Consider the following 25,710-nt stretch of genomic DNA (forward strand, 5'->3'; position numbering starts at 1 on the left):
CAGCAAAAAAAGTTACAACTGGGGTGCGGGGAGTGAAGGAACTGGATGAAAGCAGTCAAATGGTACAAACTTCCAGTTATAAGAAAATAAGTACTACAGATGTACTACATGATAGATATAATTACACTGTGTATGTTATATATGAAAGTTGTTAAGAGAATAAATCCTAAGAGTTCTCATCACAGGAAAAACATTTTTTTCTATTTCTTTAATTTTGTATCTATATGAGATGATATCAATAGATATTCACTAAACTTACTGTGGTGATTATTGCATGATGTATGTAAGTCAGATCATAATGCTGTACACCCTAAACTTATACCAGTGATGCATGTCAATTATACCTCATTAAAACTGGAAGAAAAAATAAATAAAAATAAAACTGATGCAGTTCCTAGAAATTTTAATTTAAAAAATAATAAAATAGTTATAACTGTAAGATGAAATATGGCTTTCTTTTTTTTGAAAAGGTTTCTTTTAATCAGTATTTTAAAACAGGAAAAGATCCTAGTCTAAGTTCCAGATTTTATGGATGAAACGAGAAACAAAATTTAGATTGAAAGTCAACAGTGGGAGAAGAGGAGCCAGAACCCAGGAATTTCTCTTAGTCTGGTTCTTTCTTCAAAAACCATTCTCCTACAGCAAGGCAAGACATTCTTTACATGATCTAAACCTACATACTCTCTACATGATTAACAAACAAAACATGGAAAATCACGGTTACATAAATTTTACTCTTTAAAATATTTTTTGAATAGTATTAAGATGTTTTTAAAAATCCATAACCTTACCAACAGACGATTTACGAATATTTATAGTACTTTCATATAGTCTTTGCATAACTTCGAAAAACTGTGATCACACTGTGTAAGTTTGCATAAAAAGTTTTAAACCCTGATTTCATTTAATGGTATGTCAAAACTTTAAATATTATCATCTTTAGAAATATTTTTTAAATGTACAATATATAGGGACAACCACTATTTGACTGATGACTATTCAAACTGATTCTAACTTTTCATTATAAATCACACTAAAATGAACATCTTTGTTCTTTTCTGTGAAGGGTTATTTCATTTGCATCAACTCCTAACTGACATGAATTACTTTCATGCTTGATACATGTTGCCAAATTGCTTTCCAAAAGAGTTGCATAAATTTCAACACCAGTAATGCCCAAGGATGCCCATTTTACCTTACCCTTATTAGTCCTGGCGTATTTTATTTACTTTACATTTTTGTTAATTTGGCAGATTAAAAAATCTCTCATTTAAAACTTTCATTTGCTACTGGCATCAAGGTTGAACATTTTCCCATATATCTGTTTACTAAGAGTATTTCTTCATGTCCCTTTTCCTTTTATCTACTAGGGTCCTAAATATCATTCTTTTCAAAAATCCATATGTATGAGCTTTTTTTACATAGACATTATTCCTTCTTATACTTTGTTACATGTTTTCCCAGCTTGTGGTTTCTCTTTTGACCGACTGCACAGATATAAAATTAAAATATCCTTTTATTGTCCTAAGAGCAACCATGTCACAGACGTAAGAGTTAAATCTGTTCTCTTAACTGAGAATCCTCTTAGAGCATCAGAGAAGGAAAACTACTACTTTCCAGTAGTCACATATATTTTTCAAATGAAGATTTTTAGCTGTGGGACAGTAATGTTTCAACTCATGACATTACCTTTTAAATCACAAAAACAGAATCATGACAAAATTAAAAGGTATTATAAAGACAAAAACGTACATCTCTGATTTTCATGTATATATTTAACAATAGTATTAGTCAATTTTAAATTATAAAGTTATTACATTTATATAATACTTGTAATTATACTTTTAATTGCTACATAATAATCCTGAGTTAAGTTATTGTAATTTACCTTTCTAACCTAACTTTCTAAAGTAAATGTTGAAAATATCTTCATAAGAAGGCACAAGCTTACAATATTTATCACAATTAATAAAAAAATAAGAATATCCTACTCTTTATTCTTTTCGGAAAACGTATTGATTATGTACATATAACTACAGCAATAAAAGTTAGTTGATACCAACCAGCCCATGTATACTGATTGCTCCACATCTCAAAACCTGACAATGCAGAGGAAGAGGTATGTAATATTCTGGTTGAAAAGGCCTTTCCTGCTGGCCAAAATTCAAAACAACAGTTGCAATGGTGATAATCATGATGAAGATATATGACGATCAAAAAGTAAGATGTAAAGCAAAGAAAGCAGAACACAAAACTTTATATATTGTATAATTAAAGTTAGGTAATTTTAAAAATTTCCACATATTAGAGAAGATAAGAAAGAAAATCACTAAAACGTTAAAAATTACTAGGTCTGGTTGCTGATAATATGGGTAATACTTCTAAATTATTTTCAAATTTTTCTTTAACATGTATTACTTTTTATTACAAAAAGTACTCATTTTATCAATTTTATAAGAAATAGTGATAAGTAAGAGGTATACACATTTGTTTTTATGTACTCTACAGAGTAGAAAATCTACAATGGATGAAATTACTTTGTTTTAAGTAAATGGGGTCCTAAAGTTGCCAATAATTTCATCTCTGGGGAATGGTATTTTTTTCTGTTAAAAAATACAATTCCTCTTACTACCTTCTGAGTACTTCTTTCATCCTCATCTTCAGATGGATCTGACTGATGTTTTGGACTGTCCATTTGAAGGAATGCTCTGACATCTGGACTAAAAACAAAAATTAACTTTATTATGACTTTGCATTTCTACAGCTTTTCTCCCCTTTAACATGAAAATAAAAGTAACTATAGCAGCATTTGCAGTAAGAAAGTCAAACAAAATCCATTAATAATCATTATTATAAAAGGAATAAGCAAATTAAGTTTTAAAACAGGGAATCCAATAAACAAATGGGCAAAGGTATCAACAGTCGGTTCACAGAATAGAAAACCCAAATGGTAGGGAAATTTATGAAGATGCCTAACTTCACTAATAATCATAAAAAAACAAATTAAAACAACAATGAGAAATTACTTTATGTCCACAAGCCAGCAAAATTTAGAAAGACACATAATACCAAAAGTTGGTAGGGATACAGGGAAAGGAACACCCTCATGTATTGCTGGTGAGAACGTAAAATGAGGCAACTTTTCTGAAAAGCAATTTGGCAATATTTGGTTAAACTGAGTATGCATTTTCCCTGAGGCCAGAAATTTCAGTTCTAAGAATAAACCACACACACACAAAAATTATGTACAGGTTCAGTGAAAGACATGTAACTAGGATACTCACTGCAATATTCTCTATAGCTCTGGATCAGAAGCAAAACAGCCATCTACCACTAGGGAAATGAGTAAGCAAGCTATGGTAACTGCCTGCAGAGAACAGCAGTCAGCGATCAGAAACAAGGAACCACAGCACAGCACCATTTACGTGTATATATTAAACACTCACAGACACAAAGCAACAGTCGATAAATAGATAACCAAAGACATATAACAAACATGTTGAAGTGGGCATCATCAGTGGGGATGAAGAAATGGGTATGAAGAGGAAAAAGATGGACTAAAAGAGGGGCCTTGCATGGACTAATGACAATCCTGAGGAATGATTAAATCTCTGTATCTGCGGTACCTCCTCCCAAATTGTTCTTTTTTTTTCTTTTTTACAAGTTGAGATGTGTTAATCCCAAAATCCTAATTTATCCTTCCCCTGCCCCCTGCCCTGCTGCTATCCCCTTTGGTAACCATAAGTTTGTTTTCTATGTCTGTGAGTCTATTTCTGTTTTCCAAATAATTTTATTTGTATCATTTTTTTTTAGATTCCACATATAAATTATATCATGATATTTGTCTTTCTCAGTCTGACTTACTTCACTTAATATGATAATGTCTAGGTCCATCCATGTTGCTGCAAGTGGCATTATTTCATCCTTTTTTATGGACAAATAATATTCTATTATATATACCTCACATCTTCTTTATCCATTCGTCTGTCCATGGACATTTAGGTTGCTTCCATGTCTTGGTATTGTAAATAGTGCCGCTATGAACACTGGGGTGCATGTGTCTTTTCGAATTAGAGTTTTCTCCAGATATATGCCCAGGATTGGGACTGCAAGATCATATGGTAGCTCTATTTTTAAGACACCTCCATACTGTTTGGGATTAACATATACACACCACTATATATAAAATAAACAACAAGACCTACTGTATAGCACAAGGAACTATATAGTCAATATCCTGTAATAACCTATAATGGGAAAGAATCTGAAAAAGAATATATATATGTGTAAGTGAACCACTTTGCTGTATACCTGAAACTAATACAACACTGTAAATTAACTATACTTCAATTTTAAAAAATGGTTAAAAAAAATGAGATATAATTGACATATAACACTATATCAGTTCCAGGTGTATGACTTAATGCTTCTATACTTGTATACATTGCGAAACGATGACCATAGTAAGTCTAGTTAACATCCATCACCACACAGTTACACACTTTTTGTGTGTGATGAGAACTTTTAATCTACTCTCTTAGCTACATTCAAATACGCTACCACAGTCCCCATGCTGCACATTACATCTGATGACTTATTTTATAACTGAAAGTTTATACCTTTTGACCACCTTCACCCATTTCGCCTACCCCCCAACCTCTGGCAACCACCAATCTGTTCTTTGTATCAATGATTATGAATCTGGGTTTAAGATTTCACATATAAGTGAGTTCATGCAGTACTTGTCTTCCTCTGACTTATTTCACTTAGCACAATGCCGTCAATGTCCATCCACATTGTCACAAATGGCAAGATTTCCAAAATTGTTCTTAATAATTAAATACAAACAATATACATTCATTGTAAGAAATTCAGGAAGATGAAAAATAGTTTTTAAAAAGGGGAGGGGCTTGTGGGAATGTAAAATGGTACAGCCAGTGTAGAAAACAGGTGGTTCTTTGAAAAGCTATACACAGTTACTGTATGACCCAGCAATTCCACTCTTCAGTATATACCCAAAAGAAATAAAAACATATGGGCACACAAAAGCTCACACACACACACATTCATAGCAGCATTATTTATAATAGTCAAAAAGTGGATGAATGGACAAACAAAATGTGGCATATCCACATAATGGAATATTATTCAACTATGAAAACAAATGAAGTACTGATACATGCTACAATATGAATGAACTTCAAAAACATTATGCTAAATGAACAAAGGAAGATTTAAAACTGTATGATTCCATTTGTATGAAATCCCCGTAACAGGCAAATCCATAAAAATAGAAAGTAGATTAGTGGTTGCCAAGGGTTGGGGGAAAGGGGAAATTAGAAAATATAGTTTCTTTTTGGGTTGATGTTAATATTAACTTAGACTTGGGTGATAGAATAAGATAGTGATGTGGTTGTACAGCATTGCAAGTATACTAAAAACCACTGAATTGTACACTTCAAAAATAGATAAAATGGTGAATTTTATGTTATGTGCATTTTATTTCAAAAAAAAAATTTAAAGGTGGGAATCTTCATTCTTAACACCCCTACTATATTTGTTTTTTCTCTGCACAGTTAGATCATGCTATATTTTAAATATTTTACTGTTTTTCACCTAAAAATACAATGTATTCAATACATCAAAAGGTCTTTAACATGTGGTTAAAAATTCTTTGTTAGCAATCACTTTTGATAGATGTATGATGCTGTATTAGGACACACTAAAAGTTACTCAGTGGTTCTTTCACTTTAGGATATATATATGTATTTTTTACATATATATATTATATATATATATGGCTTCCAACTTTTGACTGTACAGCTTTCACTACTATAAATAATGCTGCAAGTGACAATCACTGTGTACAACACTGGAACTGCATTTATGATTTTCACTACAGATTTTGAAAAAGAAAAGTATTTGCTCTGAACTATAAACCATTTTTAGGCTTTAAGTAGTTTGTTAAGCTAATTTCCAGAGAGGCTGTACCAATTTCTACTCTCCTAGCAATACATGAACATCCTGAAGACTTTCTCCAGCCTTGATTAAATGTTAGTTTATATCAACATCTCTCATAGTCTGGTAAGTGAAAAATAGTATTTTAAAGAGACGGAACTCAATTATATTAGTAATTAGAGAAATGCAAATTAAAGCAACAATAAGATACCACTACCCACTCACCAGAATGGCTAATGATACTAAGTGTTGGTGAGGTGACCCATGTGATCTCGTACACCGATGGTGGAAGTGGAAATTGGTACAATCACTTTGGGAAACTATTTAGCATTATCCACTAAGATTAAACATATACATATTCTACAACCAAAAATTCTACTCAGAGATACATCAGAAATGCTTGCACATGTGCAGCAAAAGATATGTTAATGTTAACATTACTCATTAGAGCCAGAAAACAGAAATAACTCAAATGTTGATCAGCAGAATTGTGGTATATTCATGCAATGGGGTATTATACAGCAGTGGAAATGAACAAACTACTGTATAGCTATATGCAGTAACACTGGTGACTCTCAATTGTTGAAAACAAGCCAGATATAGACCATGTAATATATGATTCTATTTATATAAAGTTCAGAAACAGGGCACATTAATCTATGCTGCTAAAAATCAGGAGAGTAATGACCTTTGGGAAGGAACAGACATTGAGAAGAGACATGTGAGGGGCTGCAGGGGTGCTGGCAATGTTCTATTCCTTGGCCTGGGGTGGAGAGGGGGGATAACTCAGATGTATTCATTTTCTCATAATTCATTAAGCTGTACAATCATGATTTGTGTTCTTTTCTATATGTGTTATAATGCAATGAAGCTAAAATAAGGTGTTTTGCTTCATCTGCATTTCTTAAATAGTAAAGAAATGTTCAGCTTCTCTGGTAATTAATCAGCCATTTGCATCTCCTCTTTTGTAAACTGTTAATGTGTTTTGTCTTTTTTTTGGTGCCTTAGGTATGTATTATCTGCATGAGCTCTTTTATTAAGTATATTTATCTACTGTCCTTTATCATGGGAAACTTTTTATATTTTTGGTTTTTAATTTCACTTGTAATTTTTGGAGGTCAAAAGTTTTTATTAATCAAATTTGTCATTATTTTACTTTGTAATACATCATTCACTACCAATATCCTCAGAAAACCCTTTTCTACCCAAAGGTCAGAGAAATAATATTTTGTTTGAGTTTTTAAATGATTTTAAATTCAATTTTAATAAGTTATCTTAAAAATAACCTTCTCTCTATTGAAGTAAAGCTATTTTTGAAGCGCATATCCCACACATAATAAGAACAGACACATAGATGGTGTTCAAGATACACTTGCTGATTGGCTTCTCCTCTAACTCTCTTAAATCTGTACTATTTTATAAACAGTTTGATGTTCAAATGAAGAGTGTGAAAATTAACAAAGTTCCATTAACAGATGAGATCCAGAAAATGTGAAATGTCACTTTTTATTAAAAAGAAAATGTCAGTTAAACATTAAGTTGAAAAAAAAAAACCTCTTGGTTATTTACCTTGGGGTGCTGAAAAATGTCCTCTACCTTAAACAGAATAGTGGTAGTTACAAGGTGCATACGTATGTAAAACTCTATTGGGTAGTATACTTAAAAATTGTGTATTTTATAGTATGATGTTAAAATAATCAAATTGGTTTTAGTTGAATTTCAATACCAAATATAACATCTTTATAATACTACACTTCTAGATCCAAAATGAATACTTAGAATTTAACATATACTGTCAGAGGTTCTGAGTAACACTGTTCAAAATACCAGGAGAAATAATAAACACCACCGCCATTTATTCCACACTTATTCTATGTGAGGCTCTGTCAAAGAATGAGACATATTCAAGCTCTCAATGTACGAATTTCAAACAGCCAGTAATATGCCAATTCGAAGTAATCTCAAGTGCATATAACAAGAGTTAAACATTAGAAGGGTAGATCTAAGCTGAAGATAACATAGAATTTGTCCTAGGGAAAAGACAATAATGTTTAAAAAATAATTATACAAAGAGCCAAGTAATACCAGGCTCTCTGCTAAGGAACACACCAGACACAAGAACCCTGAGTTCAAGGATCCTGCCCAATTCTGTGCTCCTCCACCACCTGCTGGGGGCTCTGAGTGGAAAGTCGGCTGCTCCCCTTTGCGGGGGCTAATCCTAGAGCTACAGCAGGTGCTGGACCTCCCCGTGACCCTCGTCCTATCTGTGAGCATCAGGGAAAATGAAACCCAGAGCACTGGGCAGAAGACCTTGGTCACAGGAAGTCCAGCTCCAGTATTTTACTAATTTAGTAAATTAAATTAAGTTAAAAAAGGTCAGAGCACCTGCTCAGAAGATAGAAGCCCTCTATAAACTATAAAGAACTATAAAATGGTAATAATCGTTCTGAGGACAATTGCTAAAAATACAGTCCTTCAATGTTGTGATTCTGAAAAGACTGTTAAAAGGTGTCATGACTGCATCAATGTCCACAGGCAGCCTTTACATCTACCCAGACAGGTGAGCTGCAGAAATGTTCCCCAGATATTCTCCTTGGTCCTCTTTATTCTTCTTAGAATGTTAATACTTTATACATACTAAACAATATAAGTAACATACATGCGCATAACAAATCACAATAAACATAATGAACACCAATGAACCAATTACCAGACTCAAAATGAAAATACATCCCAAACCATGGATCTACCTATACCTTCCTAGGTATTTCTGATATGACCCACCCTTCTGCCTTCACAGGAGCTGCTGGCCTACCAGACACACATAGGGCTGGGAAAGCGCCCTCGTGTTAAGTGGCTGCCTGGAAGGTTGTGCTGAGAAGGCCTGAAGGCCTTGTCTGGGATGAGAGAACGCTGACCCAGGTCGCACAAGAAGTGGTAGCAAGTGTGCCTGGCCCTCGCCAACTCCTTCAGCTTCATCTCCTTTCTGTAAACTTACTCTGTGTTCCAGTCATTGTGAAATGTTAATACGTGAGCATCCTGAACAATTGCAGGCTCTTTGTAGACTCTGTTACAAGCACTGCTCCCTTGGCCTAGAATGCTCTCCCTAGCTTTTTTCTTGAAAGACTGCACATCCTTTAAGTTCCAGGAAGCCTTCCTTGACACCCACCCACCCCAAGAAGAGTTGGCCACGTTTTCCTCTGTTGTCTTCCAGACTTTTTTCATAAAACTTTCTCTGCTTTAATTGCTTGTTTCTACACCTGTTTCTCCCACGTACCTGGAAGCCTATGCCTCTGGAAGGTAAGGATAACACTCATTTCTCTTTTTATTCCCAATGCACACAGAAGTACATACGAAATGCTTTCTCAATGCACGAATAAATATAACATCAAATAATTAGCAAAATGTTTTAACTGTGCAAATTCCTTTCAAGTTTAATCTACAAAAGAAAATACAAGTACAGTATGAAGAAAGAAAATAACTAGGGCCTTGAGTTGATGGAGAGAAAAGAAGATTAAGAATACCAGAGGAAAAATTCTTGAAGAAGATTTCACAAAAATATACAGCACAATAATATTCCACAGAATGTATAAAACCTGGATCAGTAGCTTATTCAATAGTCTTAGGTTGGGTTTCAGTGCCTCCTTAGAACACAATGAAAATTACTTACTGGTTGTAAAGTTCTGGATGCCTAAGTAAGTTCTGAATGAATTCATTCAGTCCCGCTCTTCTCTGTTTAATAAAATCTGTTAAGAGAGACAATACTATTATGATTATTTATATCAGACTGTAATTATCATCAATACAGTTATACCAGAATACACAAGCACAAGATAGTGAATTTTGATTAAGAAGTTATTTCTTAATTCATGTTTCTTGATATACAATAAGGAATACTTACAAATATATATTTCTTAAATCTGTAAATACAATGATTATAAAACTAAAATAAAGCAGGTAGGACTTCCCTGGTGGCACAGTGGTTAAGAATCCTCCTGCCAATGCAGGGGACATGGGTTCGAGCCCTGGTCCGGGAAGATCCCACATGCCACGGGGCAACTAAGCCCGTGCGCCACAACTACTGAGCTTGCACTCTAGAGCCCGCGAGCCACAACTACTGAGCCCGTGTGCCACAGCTACTGAAGCCTGTGCACACAGAGCCCGTGCTCTGCAACAAGAGAAGCCACCGCAATGAGAAGCCCGTGAATCACAACAAAGAGTAGCCCCGGCTCACCGCAACTACGCGCGCAGCAACGAAGACCCAACGTAGCCAAAAATAAATAAATAAATTTATTAAAAATAAATAAAATAAAGCAGGTAACATATTCCCCAAAAGAAAATGCTCCAAAAAAATGCCTATTTTAGGTTCTAAACAGACTCACTACAAAACGTGGAGACACTTTGCTTTGTCCAACTCCTCGTGTACTACCAGGTAATGAATAAGAATTAACACTATGACACTGGTGGCTGAAAAATCATGCTAACTTAAAAACAAAAAACAAACGAAACCAAGAAATACTGAAATCCTTGCAACTGGAAATGGTGATTAACTGGTTGAGTATTACCAAAACTCTGCTGCTAAAAATAGGTTTTTATTTTGTATAAATCGATTTCTCTTCAAATAGCAGAAGTTAAAATTGAGAAATAAAAGTGATTTTCTATGTAAGTCATTGAAGGCTAGCATCATGCCTGTAAAAAATTTTTTCTAACTTTAGCCCTTAACACAGTGTCTTGGAATGTACTTAACTGATGTTTGTGAATGAATAAAAAAAATACCGAACAAAATGATTACACATTCTAGCATTCACAGTCTCCAAATTTCATATGCCCCATCCCTTATTTAACTCAATTGTTTTGTTACTTTGTAATTTTATTTTTCAGTAGTAAAGATAATCCTGTTTTGTTTTTAAAACTACCAAAAAAACGTAATTTATATATTGATTCCAAGATCCTATCAGCAAAAGGTTTGATATTAAACTATTTAGAATATAGAAGTATAGCTAATTCTGTGTATACTCTACAGAAAGATCCTTAAATTCAAAACGAAATTTTAACTTAGAAAAGTATAGGCAGAAATAACCCTTAAAATCTGCCTCAAGTATGTAAAACTTATCTTACAGAGGTTGGTAACCACCAACATAAAGTGGAAAAAAAAAGAAAAGAAAATGACACGCATGGACTTAGAAGCTGCAGCATAAGAACTCAGAAAGATGTATGGAAAAACTCTATATGGTAGCTGTCAAACACGAGGTTAAATTAAAAGGACAATTTCTTTCTTCACGCTCTAACTGTCCCATCTTTGGCCAGTGAAAGCCCCATCAATTGGGCTCCTGTGTCCTTTTGATAAAGCCTCAGTATTCTTGTATAGCTTCTTTGCTTTCAGGCCAAGATATCCTAGGACCATCTTGTACATTTCTTGCCCAGCACCTGGAACTGCCATGGAACTGTGGTTCCTTTAAGGGGGAAATGGTATTTAGAGATTACAGCCTGGATGCTAAGGGTGTTTGCTGCTACTTATTTGTTATTGTTTTCAGGCATTTCCAGTGGAGAGCACTGGGAAATATGTATTGTTTTAGAAAGAGAAAAATAAATCATGATTTCATACTGTATTCCCAAGTTTAAAATTACAGGAATTTTTACTTAAAATCTTTGATTTTATATTTGTCTCTTTCCTCTTCTGCTTAAAATTTTGGTTCTCATGACATTAACATAATTACAAAATAACTCTATATTATCAATAAGACTATTGAATGCAGGATAAAATTTCTTTGTACACTTTTTTTTTTTTGCCACGAGGAATATAAAGCTGAGTTTCCATGTTTTAAAGTCACTTAAAGTAATTATTCTCCATGTGTTTCACCACCAATCAGAATACAGTTATATTTTTTCCTTGTTTATTTTCAGTTGTTAGAGACTTCAATATTGTTGCATTTGTTTTTGTTTTTAAATTGTTTAAAATATGCAAAGCTGTGCACAAGATTCATCCAGAGAGGTCTAACATCCACCTCTGTTGTCTCCAGTTGGCCTCTCCCTCCTTAAGGTCATCAGTTTTTAGTTTTTGATTTATTCTTCCATTATTTCCTTTTGAATCTTCACATCCTTTCCTACACAAAAAATATACACTGTCCACAACCACACCTTGTTTTTTCCACTTAACCAGGTATTCTGGAGATCACTCCACAGTAATGCACAATGAGCTTTTTCGTTCCTTTTTACAGCTGTATCATATTCCAATACTGGAAGGATGTTTCAGTTGTTTCCAGTTTTTGCTATGAAAAACAGCATCACGATAAACAGTCTTGTACATACATACATCATTTCCGATGCAGTTTATCTTTAGAATAGATTCCTAGAAATGTGATTTCTTGGTCAAAGGGAAATGCATATATAGTTTTGCTAAATATTACCAAACTTCATAAGGTTTGTACGACTTTGTATTCCCACCAGCAAAATATGAGAATGTCTGTTTAGTCAAAGCCTAATAAAATGAACATCCTACCAATCTTTGGTTTGTTGAGTATGACTCAGATCTGATCTCCCCAATGAAAGGCTTTCCAAAAATCTATAACATACAGTCTACTTCACTGTTGCCAAGTCATATACAACATGCTCAGGATTGATTTCAAAATGTTCTTCAATAAAAATCAATTTTTAGTATCAAATAATTAATCTACCAAACATAAATACCACAGGGCACTGTCTGGTATTTTGCCTTGAACCATGAAGTAGCAATGCTGCAGGTCTTTATCTCTTTGCCTCCTTCCCTGGATAAAATGATTCTGACTTTAGGGTTTAACTAAGGGCTCCAGAGAACTCTAACCCAAGTTCAAGCCTCATGTTAATCACTAACATGTAGTTTGAATCCTCTTAAATGTCTTTCTGTCACTTCAAATTAATTAATTCTCTCATTCACCCAGGCCTGACACTTCAGTTATCTCTGATTCTCTTCTCTATATGTCTCCTTTACCTAAGCAATCACCAAGATTTCTTACAGATTTTTCATTAAAAGATTTCCTACACGTGGCTCAATTTTTAGCCCCATTTCCACCTGAGTTGCAGCTCTCATCACCTAACTTGAGGACTACTGGAATATTCCCTTAACCAGACTCCCAGTCTCTATCTCGTCTTCCCTCTGCTGTGCCTACTATACATTATACACTGCTGGTTTCACATCATGTCGCCACTTCGCTCAAATATCTCTAATAGGGCCCCCATGTTGCCCTCACGATGTTTTTCAACCTATGCTCCACAGACATACTTCACTGCTACACCAACAAAGCAGCTCCGTTTTTATTTGTTCTACACATTACATTTTTCTGCATCAGATTTCACTAGGAAAAAAGTGTTCTACAGCTAAAAACAAAACAAGAGAACAAGAATACAAAAGCCACTGGCCGATAAAATCAATTCATGGAATGTATAACTGGCTTTGCTGTGCCAACTCAATCGTCTCTTTATTAATGGATTCATGTATTCAAGTAACATTTATTGAGAATCTAATATTTATTAGGCACTATAATTAAATAAAAAAGATACAGTATCTACCTTCATAAAATCTATAGCCCAATAAGACAAACTGGCAATAATAATAAAGTGTGCTAAATTCTCCCAAGAGAAAAAAAGTCTACATAAATTAGGGGAAGTGAAAAAGAACAGGGGAAACGAGAAGCCTCTCCAATCCTGAGGTTCAGAAAGTGTAAAAGAATAAAGAGTCTCCAGCTGAGAGGGTTACAGGGGATTCCAGTACCCTGGGGGGAGGCGGGGGCGGAAACTCAGTTTTAATTACAGCAAGAACGTGAAAGAAATAAGAAGACAGAGGATAAAGGAGTTTGTTCATCGCGGGCAGAACTGCACAAGGTATAGTGAAAAGGTCTGGGAGGAAAAGGAATGGTATAAGGTTAGGTTGTAGAGAGGAAGCAAGATAAGCCATTTGAGAGCTCCTACATAAGGAATCACAGGTCTGATGGGTTACAAGGTTACAAGCAAATTAGTTGAGGAGGTAAGATGGTGGGGAGGGAAGAAACTCGATAGCATGTCAGGATCCACCTGTGGCATAAACAGATGCCTTTCTGCATAGAATTTCTGGTGGATAGAGACTTCTATCTCTCTATAGGTCACCATTTGTGTACTGGGTTAATTTCTTCTAGATTCTAGTAAAAAAAAAAAAGTTTGAAGTTGAGGCTTCAGACATATATACAGCCTCCAGATTTCTGAGATCCTATGTGTCATTAGGCTCCCCAAGGGTGAACAATAGGACATTTTCTTGATATCCCATTCAGAGGCCTGCAGGGTGCCGTGTACAGAGTACACATTTAGTAAATGTTTCATGGTTAGAAAAGTACTGCCCATTATCCTTAATAATCAATAGATTTATCTGAAGCCAGACTGCTTGAATTTAACTTCCAAATCTGACTTTTACTAGCTGTATGCGACCGTGGGCAAATTATTCAACCTGTGCCTCAGTTTCCTTACCTATAAAATAGTGATGATAATAATACCCACCTCAAAGGGTTGTTGTGAGGACTGAATGAATTAAAACATATAAAGTGTTTAAAAACAACGGCTGGTACACAGTAAGCACCTTCCTGAGGCATTATTTTCATAGAGCATGAGATCCATTAGCTTTGTAACGTTGTACTACTATACACTGCAATGAATATGTTAACTACTTTTTCAAACCTCAACCATCACTTATGGCTGGTCTATGAAGTTACTGCTTACCTGGATCAAAATTATCACCAAATATTCTCTTGGCAGGAATCTTCAGGGCCATAGCAGGAAATTGTTTCCTTAACTAGAATTGAACACATAACATTATATGAACTTAATTTTATAGGTCTTCCAGGTATACATGTACCAAAACAAAATACAATCTGATTTTCAAAAAAATCCGCCATAAGACATACCTTTAAGTATATCATGATCAAATGTACAATATTAAATTATACCAATAAAATACCATTAGTCTGACTAATCCCATTTTGTCCCAATAAAACACTTAGTATCTTTGTGACCTGGAATAAGTTACTTAACATCTCTGAGCTTCAGTTTTCTTGTTGGAAGATGGGGATAATCTTCGCACTTACCTTAGTGATTTGTTGTGAGGCTTAAAGAAAATCATCTATGTTAAGTGCTTAGACTAGAACCTGGAGTATAGGTTTTGAACACGTTACTCATTGTTTTGTTACCTCAGGAGATGTGATGTTTGTGTTCTAAGTGAACACACTGACAATTGTTTTCTGAGAAAGCTGATGAATTCTGCTTTCAATACCCTCTGCTCTAGCCTTCCTCCTATTAATAATTGTTTCTCAGATTTGCTTATCCCCAGAGAAAGAAAAACTTCGTCCTGAAGAAATTAAATTTGGACAGTAAAGCCATAAAAATGGGTAAATGCTTATTTTTACTGTAAGCTTGATGTCAAAAAACCACACATACACAGTCTTACCAATCCTTGCATTCCTCTAGTAAATTTAGATGTTTTAGAAACAACAACCAAACATACACTATGTATACATAAACACACACACATTATATATATACCTCCACTGACAGGAAATACAAATAGGAGAATGTATTAATCACTCTACACCATAAGCATGCTCTCAGCAAAATTCAGAATGAAAAATCTGCAGACAAATGACCCTGTTTCTTTCAACAAAAAATTGTAAAAAAAAAAATAATAATAAAGGAAAGGGAGATGGAGGGGAAAACAGTGATTAAAAGACAGGTCATAAAATCAACTATATTTCAACAAAATATTTTTTAAAATTAAAAAAGTTAAACAAAAAAATAAACTTATAACAATGTTAAAAAAAAGACACTTCAGGGCTTCCCTGGTGGCGCAGTGGTTGAGAGTCCGCCTGCCGATGCAGGGGACACAGGTTCGTGCCCCGGTCCGGGAAGATCCCACATGCCGCAGAGCGGCTGGGCCCATGAGCCATGGCCGCTGAGCCTGCGCGTTCGGAGCCTGTGCTCCACAACGGGAGAGGCCACAACAGTGAGAGGCCCGCGTACCAAAAAAACAAAACAAAACAAAAGACACTTCATAGACTTATCAACCAGTTTATATGACATTAAGTATTTGACATTAAGGCATTATTGTTAATTATTTTTAGATGTGATAATGATATTGTATGTATATTTTTTAAACAATCTTTATCTTTTTAAAGATGTATACAGAAATATTTACAAATGGAAAGACATGATGTCTGAAATTTGCTTCATAATTCAGTGGGCTGGCTAGGGATAGAGATGAAACAAGAATGGCTGTGTACGGTAATTGCTGGAGAGGATGGCACATTACATTATTTTCTCTATTTATACTAGTCTCTCTACTTCTGTATGTGTTCAACAAGCTTTTAATAAAAAGCTTCCAAATGTAAACTACAGTCATAAATACACATTTAAACTGACAGTTAACATTTTACAGATTGGAAATTTCACTTTTTTCTTTATTCTAAAAGGAGCATAGGGAAAGAATTTGTGTTTTCAAACTTGGAGAAATCCAGTCCAGGTTTAACTTCACTTCTGTAGTTTCAAAGAACACAACTGATACCATTCCCCTGTTTTTTTCTTAGCTCCTCACCACAAAAGGCAGAACTGGAAGGAGTTACATAAAAAGAGAGGAAGACACATAAAATGGGAAAATAAGAAAAAGATGAAAAAAGGAAGAGAAATACAGGAAAAATGAGGGAGATGGATGGTAAAGACTCAACTAACATTAGGGAGAATTTTCTGCAAAAAGCTTAACATGGGTTGCTTGATGGAAAGAGAATTAAAGTGATCATGTGGGAGGAGTGCCCCCAATAAACTTTCCTACTTTACCTTTATAACTAAAGATACTCAAATATTAACACCTAACTTTCATGACTTAAGGAAACACAGGAAGTTGTGCAGCTAGACAACATTTGATTCATTCTGGCCCATTTAGGAAGTAATTTACCTCTTAACTGAGATATGCTTACCTTCCCCCATATTTAATATATTTTACAAATGATAACCCATAGACATATATCCATCTAACATTATTTTTAAAATCAAGAGACAGGGATAAGAAAACTGAAAAAGTTAACTTTTAAAATATGAAACAGTTTTTTCTGGAGGATGCCTAATAATCTACCATTTTAAAAATAACAACATGAGGAGATTGCTATTTATTGTTAGAGCAGAAGAAATTTAAATTTGTGATTTGAGGCCCAATTGCTTTTTTTTCTTAACTGAAGCAAAGCTTGGAACCCAGAGCTGTCTCAATAACCTGGGGTCTCTAATGACCAACACAGGCAGTGTCCTCTGGTCTCCTACGTATGCATAACCTTAAAAGCAATGCTCTCCACAAACACTGGTCCCTGTGTAAGATCTGGCCTGATGTATTAAAATGACCATGGTGCTCTAGCTTCCTATGGTAGAAACTGTAACTGTAAACACTGGATGAAAAATAATATCTGAACTATGAATATATAAAACAGGTTTTAGTTATTTAAATAACTAATGATCTCAGGTAACTGTCAGGCTTTTGAAAGTCAATATTCATTTCAGCTGTGTTAGCTACTTAAAATCTGGAACCTTAGACTAATTTCTAACAGAGAATGAAACCATGGAAGGTAGGTAGGCTTATGACAGACTTTCAGACCTAAAGCTTATAGTTGGGCAATTTAACCACAAAGAGCATGATGATTAACAATTATTAGAAAGGTAGGTAGAAAGGATTTATTTCTAATCTCCTATGACACTGAAATGTATTTTAAGCTGTACATTTAGTTTTTATATCTTCAATAGTTTATCTGAAACTTCTCAACAGTCCTCTCTCCACCCTTTTTGGTAAGAATTCCAAAGTCAGGATGTTTTGAAGAACCCCTTACCCTTTTCTGCTTATCTGATATATATAAGTATTATTTAATTATCAAATAAATCTCATTTTCCAGTTTTCTCAGGTGTTTTGTTTTAAATAAAAATCTTGTAGACTGACTGTTACTTACAGTGTTGTAAAGCTTATCGAACTCCGCATATCTTCTGAAGACAAACCACTCACTCCTGCCCACTGAAACCAGAACTTTATAAACCTGTGGAAATAAAAAATAACAATAAAATTTGATCACAAAAAAAAGCACATTAGCTATTTACATATGCAAAAAACCTGCTTTCATACTCATGAAACTGATATTAGACATTACTATTTATATGTGATTCTCCAAGATACAGAAGTATACCAACTGAAACACTTATTTTGTCTTGTTGAAAAGTGTTTTATTTTTAAAATGTTATGAAATATTTCCATAGTTTTCAGAGAATAACACAATGAATACCCATGTACTCATTATTTAGATACTCTGAATTCTAACATTTGGCCATTCTTGTTTCAGATTTTCTTCTCCCAAAATAAAACATTATAGTTTCAGCGGATGCCATTCTGCTCTCTTCTTCCCCAGCAGTAACCACTACCACGAAATGATAAAGTATTTTCAAAAGGAATGCCTGGAACACAGTAAACACTAAATTATTAGTTCTCCTCCTTTCAGGGCATCTTTTACACAGTATTTTTCAAACTAAGAATTTATCCTCAGATTTCCTACTACCATCTTAACCTGTGTTTAATATTTTCATATATACATAATTTCACATAACCACAGTCAACAACCCTATGAGGAAATAAGCAGAATAAACATTACAACCCCCATTACAGATGAGGAAATGATGGCCCCCCAAAGTTAAGTAACTTGCCCAAGTTCACAGACTTGTGAGACTAATCTAAATCTTCTAACCCTCCATGCACTAGAACAAGTATCAAATCAACAGTTATAATACAGAATTAACTCTCATAAGTCGTCCCACAGATACTCTCAGAATATAATTCAACATACCAATGTACAGAAAACAATTTGGAACCCCAAAGATCTTTTATAATTTCTAAAGAGAAAAATAACAAGGATCCAGGTATATGAGGAAAGGTTCACTGATGTATGGCTTGGGTTATCAATCTCACTATTTTACAGTGAAGATTAGGGGAAAGAGATATTTACAATACAATTGTCCATAGTCTGTTAGATAACAGAGTAAACCAGGTTTATTTTAGAAGATGGGCATACAAATATGTATAAACTATCCTTTCCCACAAAAGACTGGAAAGCTACACTCACCAGTTCATAGTTAGATAATACTGTGAAGAAAGATCTCCCTGATACTGCATATGATTATAATGTAGGAATTCTGCAGTATTGTTGAAGATATGGTCACATTAACAGGCCCCTAGTACGAGGGGCCCCAGAACGTAAAGCCATATCCCCCTGTGAGAAAGGGATCAGGTCTCACCTGGAAAGTGAAGCAAAGTCATTGTATCAGTTACCTGGATAAGTGATGAATCACTTAAGCAGAGACAAAAAGAGCATCCAGGCACCCTACGTGAGCTACAGGGGTAAGAGGATTTTCTGGTGTTAACTAAGAGGACATCAAGTTGTCCTAAAGGAAGCTACTGGGTGTAAGATATCAGAATCGTTTATAAGATGACACTGCTCCCAAGGGAGAGAGTGCAGAAGTAGAGGAAAAAGAACCTAGTCTGGGTGCTGACAAAAGTTGAGCCATGTTTTTAGGAGGAGACTACAGATTTATCTCCTACAGCATTCAGGATCAGATAGGCCTGGAAGCAGGCCTGCTACCAAAGGATCAGATACTTAGGTTTATATGATTACGAGATTCTTGAACAAACAGCAGTGTTTGTGCTGACTTCCCAGCGGGATAAGTTGGCTTCCCATAGATACTCAAGTACAGCCAAGATGAGAACCCAAACCTAGGTTCCAGGCCAAAGCAGTTCTGCTGCAACTCTATTTACAGGAGCTTAAGATAAAGCCCTGTAAAGTTATTAATTGGCAGGATGATTTATGAACAAGGGCTTATTAAGTAAGTTCTAATAAAATACCAACAGGCAAAAACAAAACCTCTTCAAATTTTAAAGAACACTCTCATTTGCAAAAATGCACAAAATCTCACAGAAATAGTACAATAATAACAGTACAATAAATCTTATTAAGTTTTTCAAAAAAATATTTCCTTATTGCCTGTCTTGCCTCACCAGAATGTAAGTTCTTTGAGAGCAAGGGCTGTATCATTCTTGCTACCCACTGTATTCCCAGTGCCTAGAACAGCCCTGGCATAAGACAAGAAACTCAAGGACAATTTGTTGAGTGGATAAATGAAAGTATAATTTAGACTTGGTTTAAGTCAAGACATCCTAGAACACAGTGCATTTCTCTGTAAAGTCGTTTAAAAGACACACGAAAACTAGAGTATAAAAATATTATTGAGGGGCTTCCCTGGTGGTGCAGTGGTTGAGAGTCCGCCTGCCGATGCAGGAGACACGGGTTCGTGCCCCGGTCCAGGAGGATCCCTCATGCCGCGGAGCGGCTGGGCCCGTGAGCCATGGCCACTGGGCCTGCGTGTCCAGAGTCTGTGCTCCGCAACAGGAGAGGCCACAGTGGTGAGAGGCCCGCGTACCGCAAAAAAAAATACATATATATATTATTGAATAGTTAACGCAGTGTCTATTTTTGTTCCCCAATAATACACAGACATGCTGAAGCTGGACAGAGTCTGTGCTGGGTGGGGTCGGGTCTATCTGTGTTGAGTAGAACCAAGTTTCCTGAGGACCGGGGACTGTACTGCAGTGATCAGCAACTAACATGTGAACTTAATCCTACTTTTCATTCAACTTCAATTCAACAAATACTTACTGAACCTCCATCTCTGTTCTAGGTACTGGTGAAACAACAGTGCGGGAAGTTCTTGCTTCAAAGAACAAATTCAGGGAAAGCACACATAAATAAACCCAAGCTATGTCAGGTGGTGATAACTGCTATTAAAAAACTACACAGGGTAAGCAGGACAGAGTGTGAAGATGCTGTTTTATATAGGGTGGTCAGAAAAACCCTCTCTAACAACAAGGCAACATCTGAGCATCTGAAGGAAGGAAGTGAACAAGGGGATCTGGACAGAGCCTTGGAGAACTCAGGGGACACCTCTGGGGACAGCTGGTAAGAGTGACACTATAGGCCTCCTCGACCTTTTCACAGAAGACGTGGAAATACCTCTACCACGAAAAACAAAAGGACACCTGAGATAAGATAACCCATCGCCTGTATTTGCTATGTATGAATTTCCATCAAACTTGGCAGGAGGTTATGCCCTTGAAGGAGAGAATGGTCCAAAGGTAAAAGTAAGGAGAGGGAAGGAAGGAAAACTTCACACACTCCACTATCTCATGCTAAGTATACCGACCTCTTGTTTACCATCAATATGATGTTTCTAAAACCGGCTTATACGAATGCGGAAGAAGCGCTGAAGGTACTGCTGCAACATCTGCGGAGAGGCAAATGGCCAGACACACACTGCAATCTCTCTGCTCTGGGCTTCTCTGCAGGTGTGGAGGTATGCTTATTAAGGAAGGGAGAACAGAAGACGGAAGGGCTGTTTCCAGCTCCTTGTCTGAGGCTCTGGGAGAAAACCACCATTGGGGGGCCCCACCCCACCTAGTTAAGAAGGCAGAGTGGGGTGGTCCAAGGGTTTAGTTTAACTCCTCAGCTTTCCTCAACTCCCATGTGACATGGACCTGAGATGAAAGTCACTTGTCATGGCACTCAGCTGGCAGGGGCCGGGTGACCCCCTGGTCAGAGACCAGGGTAGACCACCTGAGTCAGGAGAAGGTGGAGGGCACGCAGAGCTTCAGTGGGGTCTACAGCCATCACGCGCCAAGGGGAAGCTGAGTCAGCAGTCAGTCACCACGACCCTTGCCAAGCCAACAAAGCGCAGATCACAAATCAGTTCATCAACTGCAGATGCCAGCAGTGGATGCCAACAAAATGCCCAGGACTGGCAGGTCAACCACAGCTGGATGTCTGCCAGACCAGTCACTCTACACCTGGAATGGCAAAGATCTAGACAATGACGAGAATGCCAAGCCTTCACCAGGCTACCATGAGGTCAGTCATCAACTGAACAAACACTGTGAAAGGGGACACCTCTCCTGCCACAAACCATGAATGCCAAGTTGGAGAAGGAGTGTGTGTTCAAATAAGAGAAAGAGAGCACAATGAAGATAGGCTGGGCATTTTTACTTAAAAGAACTGCTTAGGGCTTCCATGGTGGCGCAGTGGTTGAGAGTCCGCCTGCCGATGCAGGGGACACGGGTTCGTGCCCCGGTCCGGGAAGATCCCACGTGCCGCGAGCGGCTGGGCCCGTGAGGCATGGCCACTGAGCCTGCACGTCCGGAGCCTGTGCTCCGCAACGGGAGACGCCACAACAGTGAGAGGCCCGCGTACCGCAAAAAAAAAAAAAACTGCTTAAATTTTAGCTCAAACTGTTGAACAGAATTGGGTTAAATGAATTTCTTCACACTGCTCAGTGGGTGGGGCTTTACAAGGAAGGCCAGATCAGTTACAGACACGATAAATGACATTTTTTTCAGGGAGAGGAGGACAGCAGATCTCTGTATATACTAACAAGACTACTGGAACTAAATACAATACATTTCATTACACTAATTAGAAAAGTGACTATTCTCCAAATAGCAGTCACTGATACACTGACTCAGCCAAATATTCATTGTGCTTATTCTTTATAAAGTCCTACAGTAGATACCATGGTGATAAAAAGTAAAATTAGAAATGGACTTTACCTTTATGGTGAAAAAATGAGTTAGAATACTCATTTAAAAATATTTTTTAAATGGAGATAGAAAATGACAAATGTCTTAAGAAAGATACTGTGGAAATTTCAAGACAGTGGTTCTTCACATGGGATCAATGAATTTTGGAGTCCATTGACCCCCTGAGATGTGATGTGTCACAGAACCACGTGTATGCACATTCTCTGGTGAGATGGTCTATCAGACAGTTTCACAAGTTTCTCCAAAGGGAGAGGTAAACAGACAAAACTCTGCACTAAAAAAGGAAATTGTATTCCATTATAGTACACAGAGAAGACTCTGGAGGATATATCATTTGAAAGATAAGTAAAATCTGCAAAGTCTGGGAAGGCCATTCTAGGTTAAGGAAGAACAGCAGAATTGGAAATATTCTCTACGTTCCATTTTGTTCCATATGCTTTACATTACATACTTACAGTAAACCTCTTCTTTTTCTCTCTGTGTTCATCAGAGCTGGGAATGCTTACACTTGGACAGCTTTCCTTGTAGTCCATGGTATAATCCCTTTGAGTTTACTGCCTCAAAAGGACACCAAAAAGTGAGTCCGAAGAAATAGTCAGCAGAGGACAAACACAATTAGCTAATCCAAAACATAAAACCTCTTGAGGTAATGTTCAAATTCCATCATGCAACCTTAACCAACAGAAAAAAAAAAAAAAATTAGCAAAATGATTTTAAAATACCGTGATTTGCCATTCCTTGCTCACAGAACCCATTTTATGCTTATTCTGCCAGGAAGTTACCTTTGATCATAAGTCTCAGCCCAGGTGAGAAACACAGTTTCTGTTATGTCCCTGTCAATAGCTAAGTCACAATCAAACATTTACGTCCCATCTACCTTCTTTTCTACTAAGAAACTCTGGGAGTTTATACACCATGGCTCATATGGACTAAGGGCTCTCAACTAAAAGGACTCTAGTTTGATGGATTTAAGAGCAGGGTTTTTCAAAGGATGGTTTTCAAGCTTCTAGCATCACGATGAACAGGTGAAGTTTGCTTCAGATTAGGAACCTGTATGGTAAGCTAATTATTTACCCCCCATTTTACAAATGAGGCAACTGTCACACAGACAGGTTAAATGATTTGAAGCCAAGCTGTCTGGCTCCAGGGTCCTGACTCTTACCCACTGTGCTAGGCTGCATTTTAACAACTATGGATAATTCTTAGGCACTGGACCCCTGGTCAGAGATATTACAGTAGATCTTCATACAAAACAAATACAACTATGCTAATATTATCATCCCACCCACGGACAAAGGGCTCAAGATGTCACACTGATGTCACCTTTGCTACACACAGTAGCCCACAGTCTCCACTGACACCAAATAATACCTTTTAAAGGGTTAGTCTGCCAGGTTCCCTCGGTGATTAATTTCAGGAAGTCACTCTGACTGATCTAACATTTGCAAATAAATTATATTCAAGTAACGATTTCAAATATCTATCAGCAGACATCAAATAATCAGGTATAATGAAATTTAACTGATTACAAAGGTGGTTCCTTTGAGATGATTCAAAGCCTACTTTGTTGGATTTGCTGCTGGAAATGCAGTCAGGAAGGATTTATATGCAGTTAAATTAGTTGTTAGAAAACATGGTCCCCTCCTAAGCATTTGTTACAAGTTAGAGTACCCTAAAACCCCACAAGAGCAGCTTCCCCCCCCCCTCCACTAGACCAGGGCACCATCTTGACAAGAGCCTTGTCCTCCAGGCACAGTGCTCTTCTGCTAAGCAATCAGAGCAAGTGGAACCACAGCTCTTCAAAGGCAGGTGAGCCCTGTCCAGGAGCCCCAGGACCCACACCAGCGCATTCTGCTCCATCTGCAGCAGACATGATGAGAGGGTGAAGGTTATGGTGCTACACTAGCCGCACCTGTCCCTTGAGAATGTGGATCCAGGGGGTGGTAGGGCCTGCTGGTACTACATTTACGTACGCGCTTGAAAGCCTACTGTGCCTTACCGTGCGTGGTCCGGAGGAGCAGAACTAAAGGAGAACATCACGCCTCAGGCCTCCCCTATGGAATGGACATTAAGATATGACATTAAGTGGCATCAGGAACAGACGAGGGAGAAAGACCTGGGGGGGAAGGATAAGTTGTCCACACAAGGTGCCCAGGGGACATCTCAGCCTACGTGGACAGCAGGCGGTTAAGTGTAGAGCCCAGCACTCAAGGCGCACACTAAAATCTGGGCCAGAAATACCAGTCTGGCAAGAGTGCTAAATGGTCCCCATTTGCCCTTCCAGATCCAACACCACGCTTCTCCCCCCCGCACGGCCCAGAAGGCGGGCCTCTGTGGACCTCACACTGAGGCAGCCTGCCTCCTGCCCTTGCCCTCTGGCTTCTGGTTGGGTTCATCCAATGCGAGGCACTAGCAGGAGATGGAAGGGTAGGAGGTATTTAGTTCTCCTCCTCCCTTTCTAACAGGCAGCGGTTTCTCCACCCAAGGCCACAGTCCCCACCAGGTGACCCCTCTCCCACAGCTACAGTTAAAGGCCTGGGAGTAGTACGGCTTCCAAACACTGTTAGAAGGGGTGCTTCACCACGCCCTGCTGCTGCTGCTTCTGTCACCTCTGCCCACAACAGCTTAGTAAATAGTCCCTTTGTTCGAGTCCCTTCAATTACTCAAGTGTGTCACGACTGATGCAGTAACTGCTACCAAGAATGACCCCAGGAAACAGACCCTCAAAAATGGGATGCATGTTTGATGCATCCTGATAACCTTCCTATAGAGGGAGGGGAGGGGAAACTGATAATCTGGCACATAGTGATACCAAGATCACTCAAATTCCCTGTCCCAGGATGAAGTATAGGTGGTGAGCAAGGTGCTGTAAGTCCAAGAAGATGATGAAAATGTTGATTTCAAAGATTGTGACATGGGCTGCGGCTGCTTCTGATGGTCTCTGAGAATGTGCACCAAGCAAACGACAAATTGAAAGTTATGAATTCCCAAACAGATGAGTGGAAAATCTATGGCTGTTATAAAGGAGTCCTTTTTTTCTAATAGCTGCTAATCTGACAGGGCTAAGGATCAAGCCACAGTTTGATGATAAGGGCTGCAGA

At 37.2% G+C, this 25,710-nt stretch overlaps 1 protein-coding gene across 6 annotated transcripts in view; it reads right to left on the minus strand.

Annotated features, from left to right (window-relative positions):
- LOC114895388 (serine/threonine-protein kinase Sgk3) overlaps positions 1-25,710 on the minus strand; it is a 111,176-nt gene that overhangs the window by 26,886 nt on the left and 58,580 nt on the right. For 3 of the 6 annotated variants that reach the window (XM_029222710.1, XM_029222712.1, XM_029222711.1), the window contains exons 2-7: positions 24,609-24,663; positions 23,065-23,281; positions 17,934-18,017; positions 14,680-14,752; positions 9,629-9,704; positions 2,633-2,720 (exon numbers count right to left, since the gene is read on the minus strand). In XM_029222710.1, the coding sequence (XP_029078543.1) occupies positions 2,633-2,720; positions 9,629-9,704; positions 14,680-14,752; positions 17,934-18,017; positions 23,065-23,142 (399 nt within the window). In that variant the 5' untranslated portion in view covers positions 23,143-23,281; positions 24,609-24,663. Of the gene's footprint in view, positions 1-2,632; positions 2,721-7,527; positions 7,555-9,628; positions 9,705-14,679; positions 14,753-17,933; positions 18,018-23,064; positions 24,158-24,608; positions 24,664-25,710 lie in introns of those variants that run through there. The other 3 variants (XM_029222715.1, XM_029222714.1, XM_029222716.1) reach the window with 3 other exon arrangements.

This window comes from Monodon monoceros, unplaced genomic scaffold (assembly GCF_005190385.1).
Source record: "Monodon monoceros isolate NGI ecotype Baffin Bay Population unplaced genomic scaffold, NGI_Narwhal_1 Super_Scaffold_14, whole genome shotgun sequence".
Taxonomy (NCBI): Eukaryota; Metazoa; Chordata; class Mammalia; order Artiodactyla; family Monodontidae; genus Monodon; species Monodon monoceros.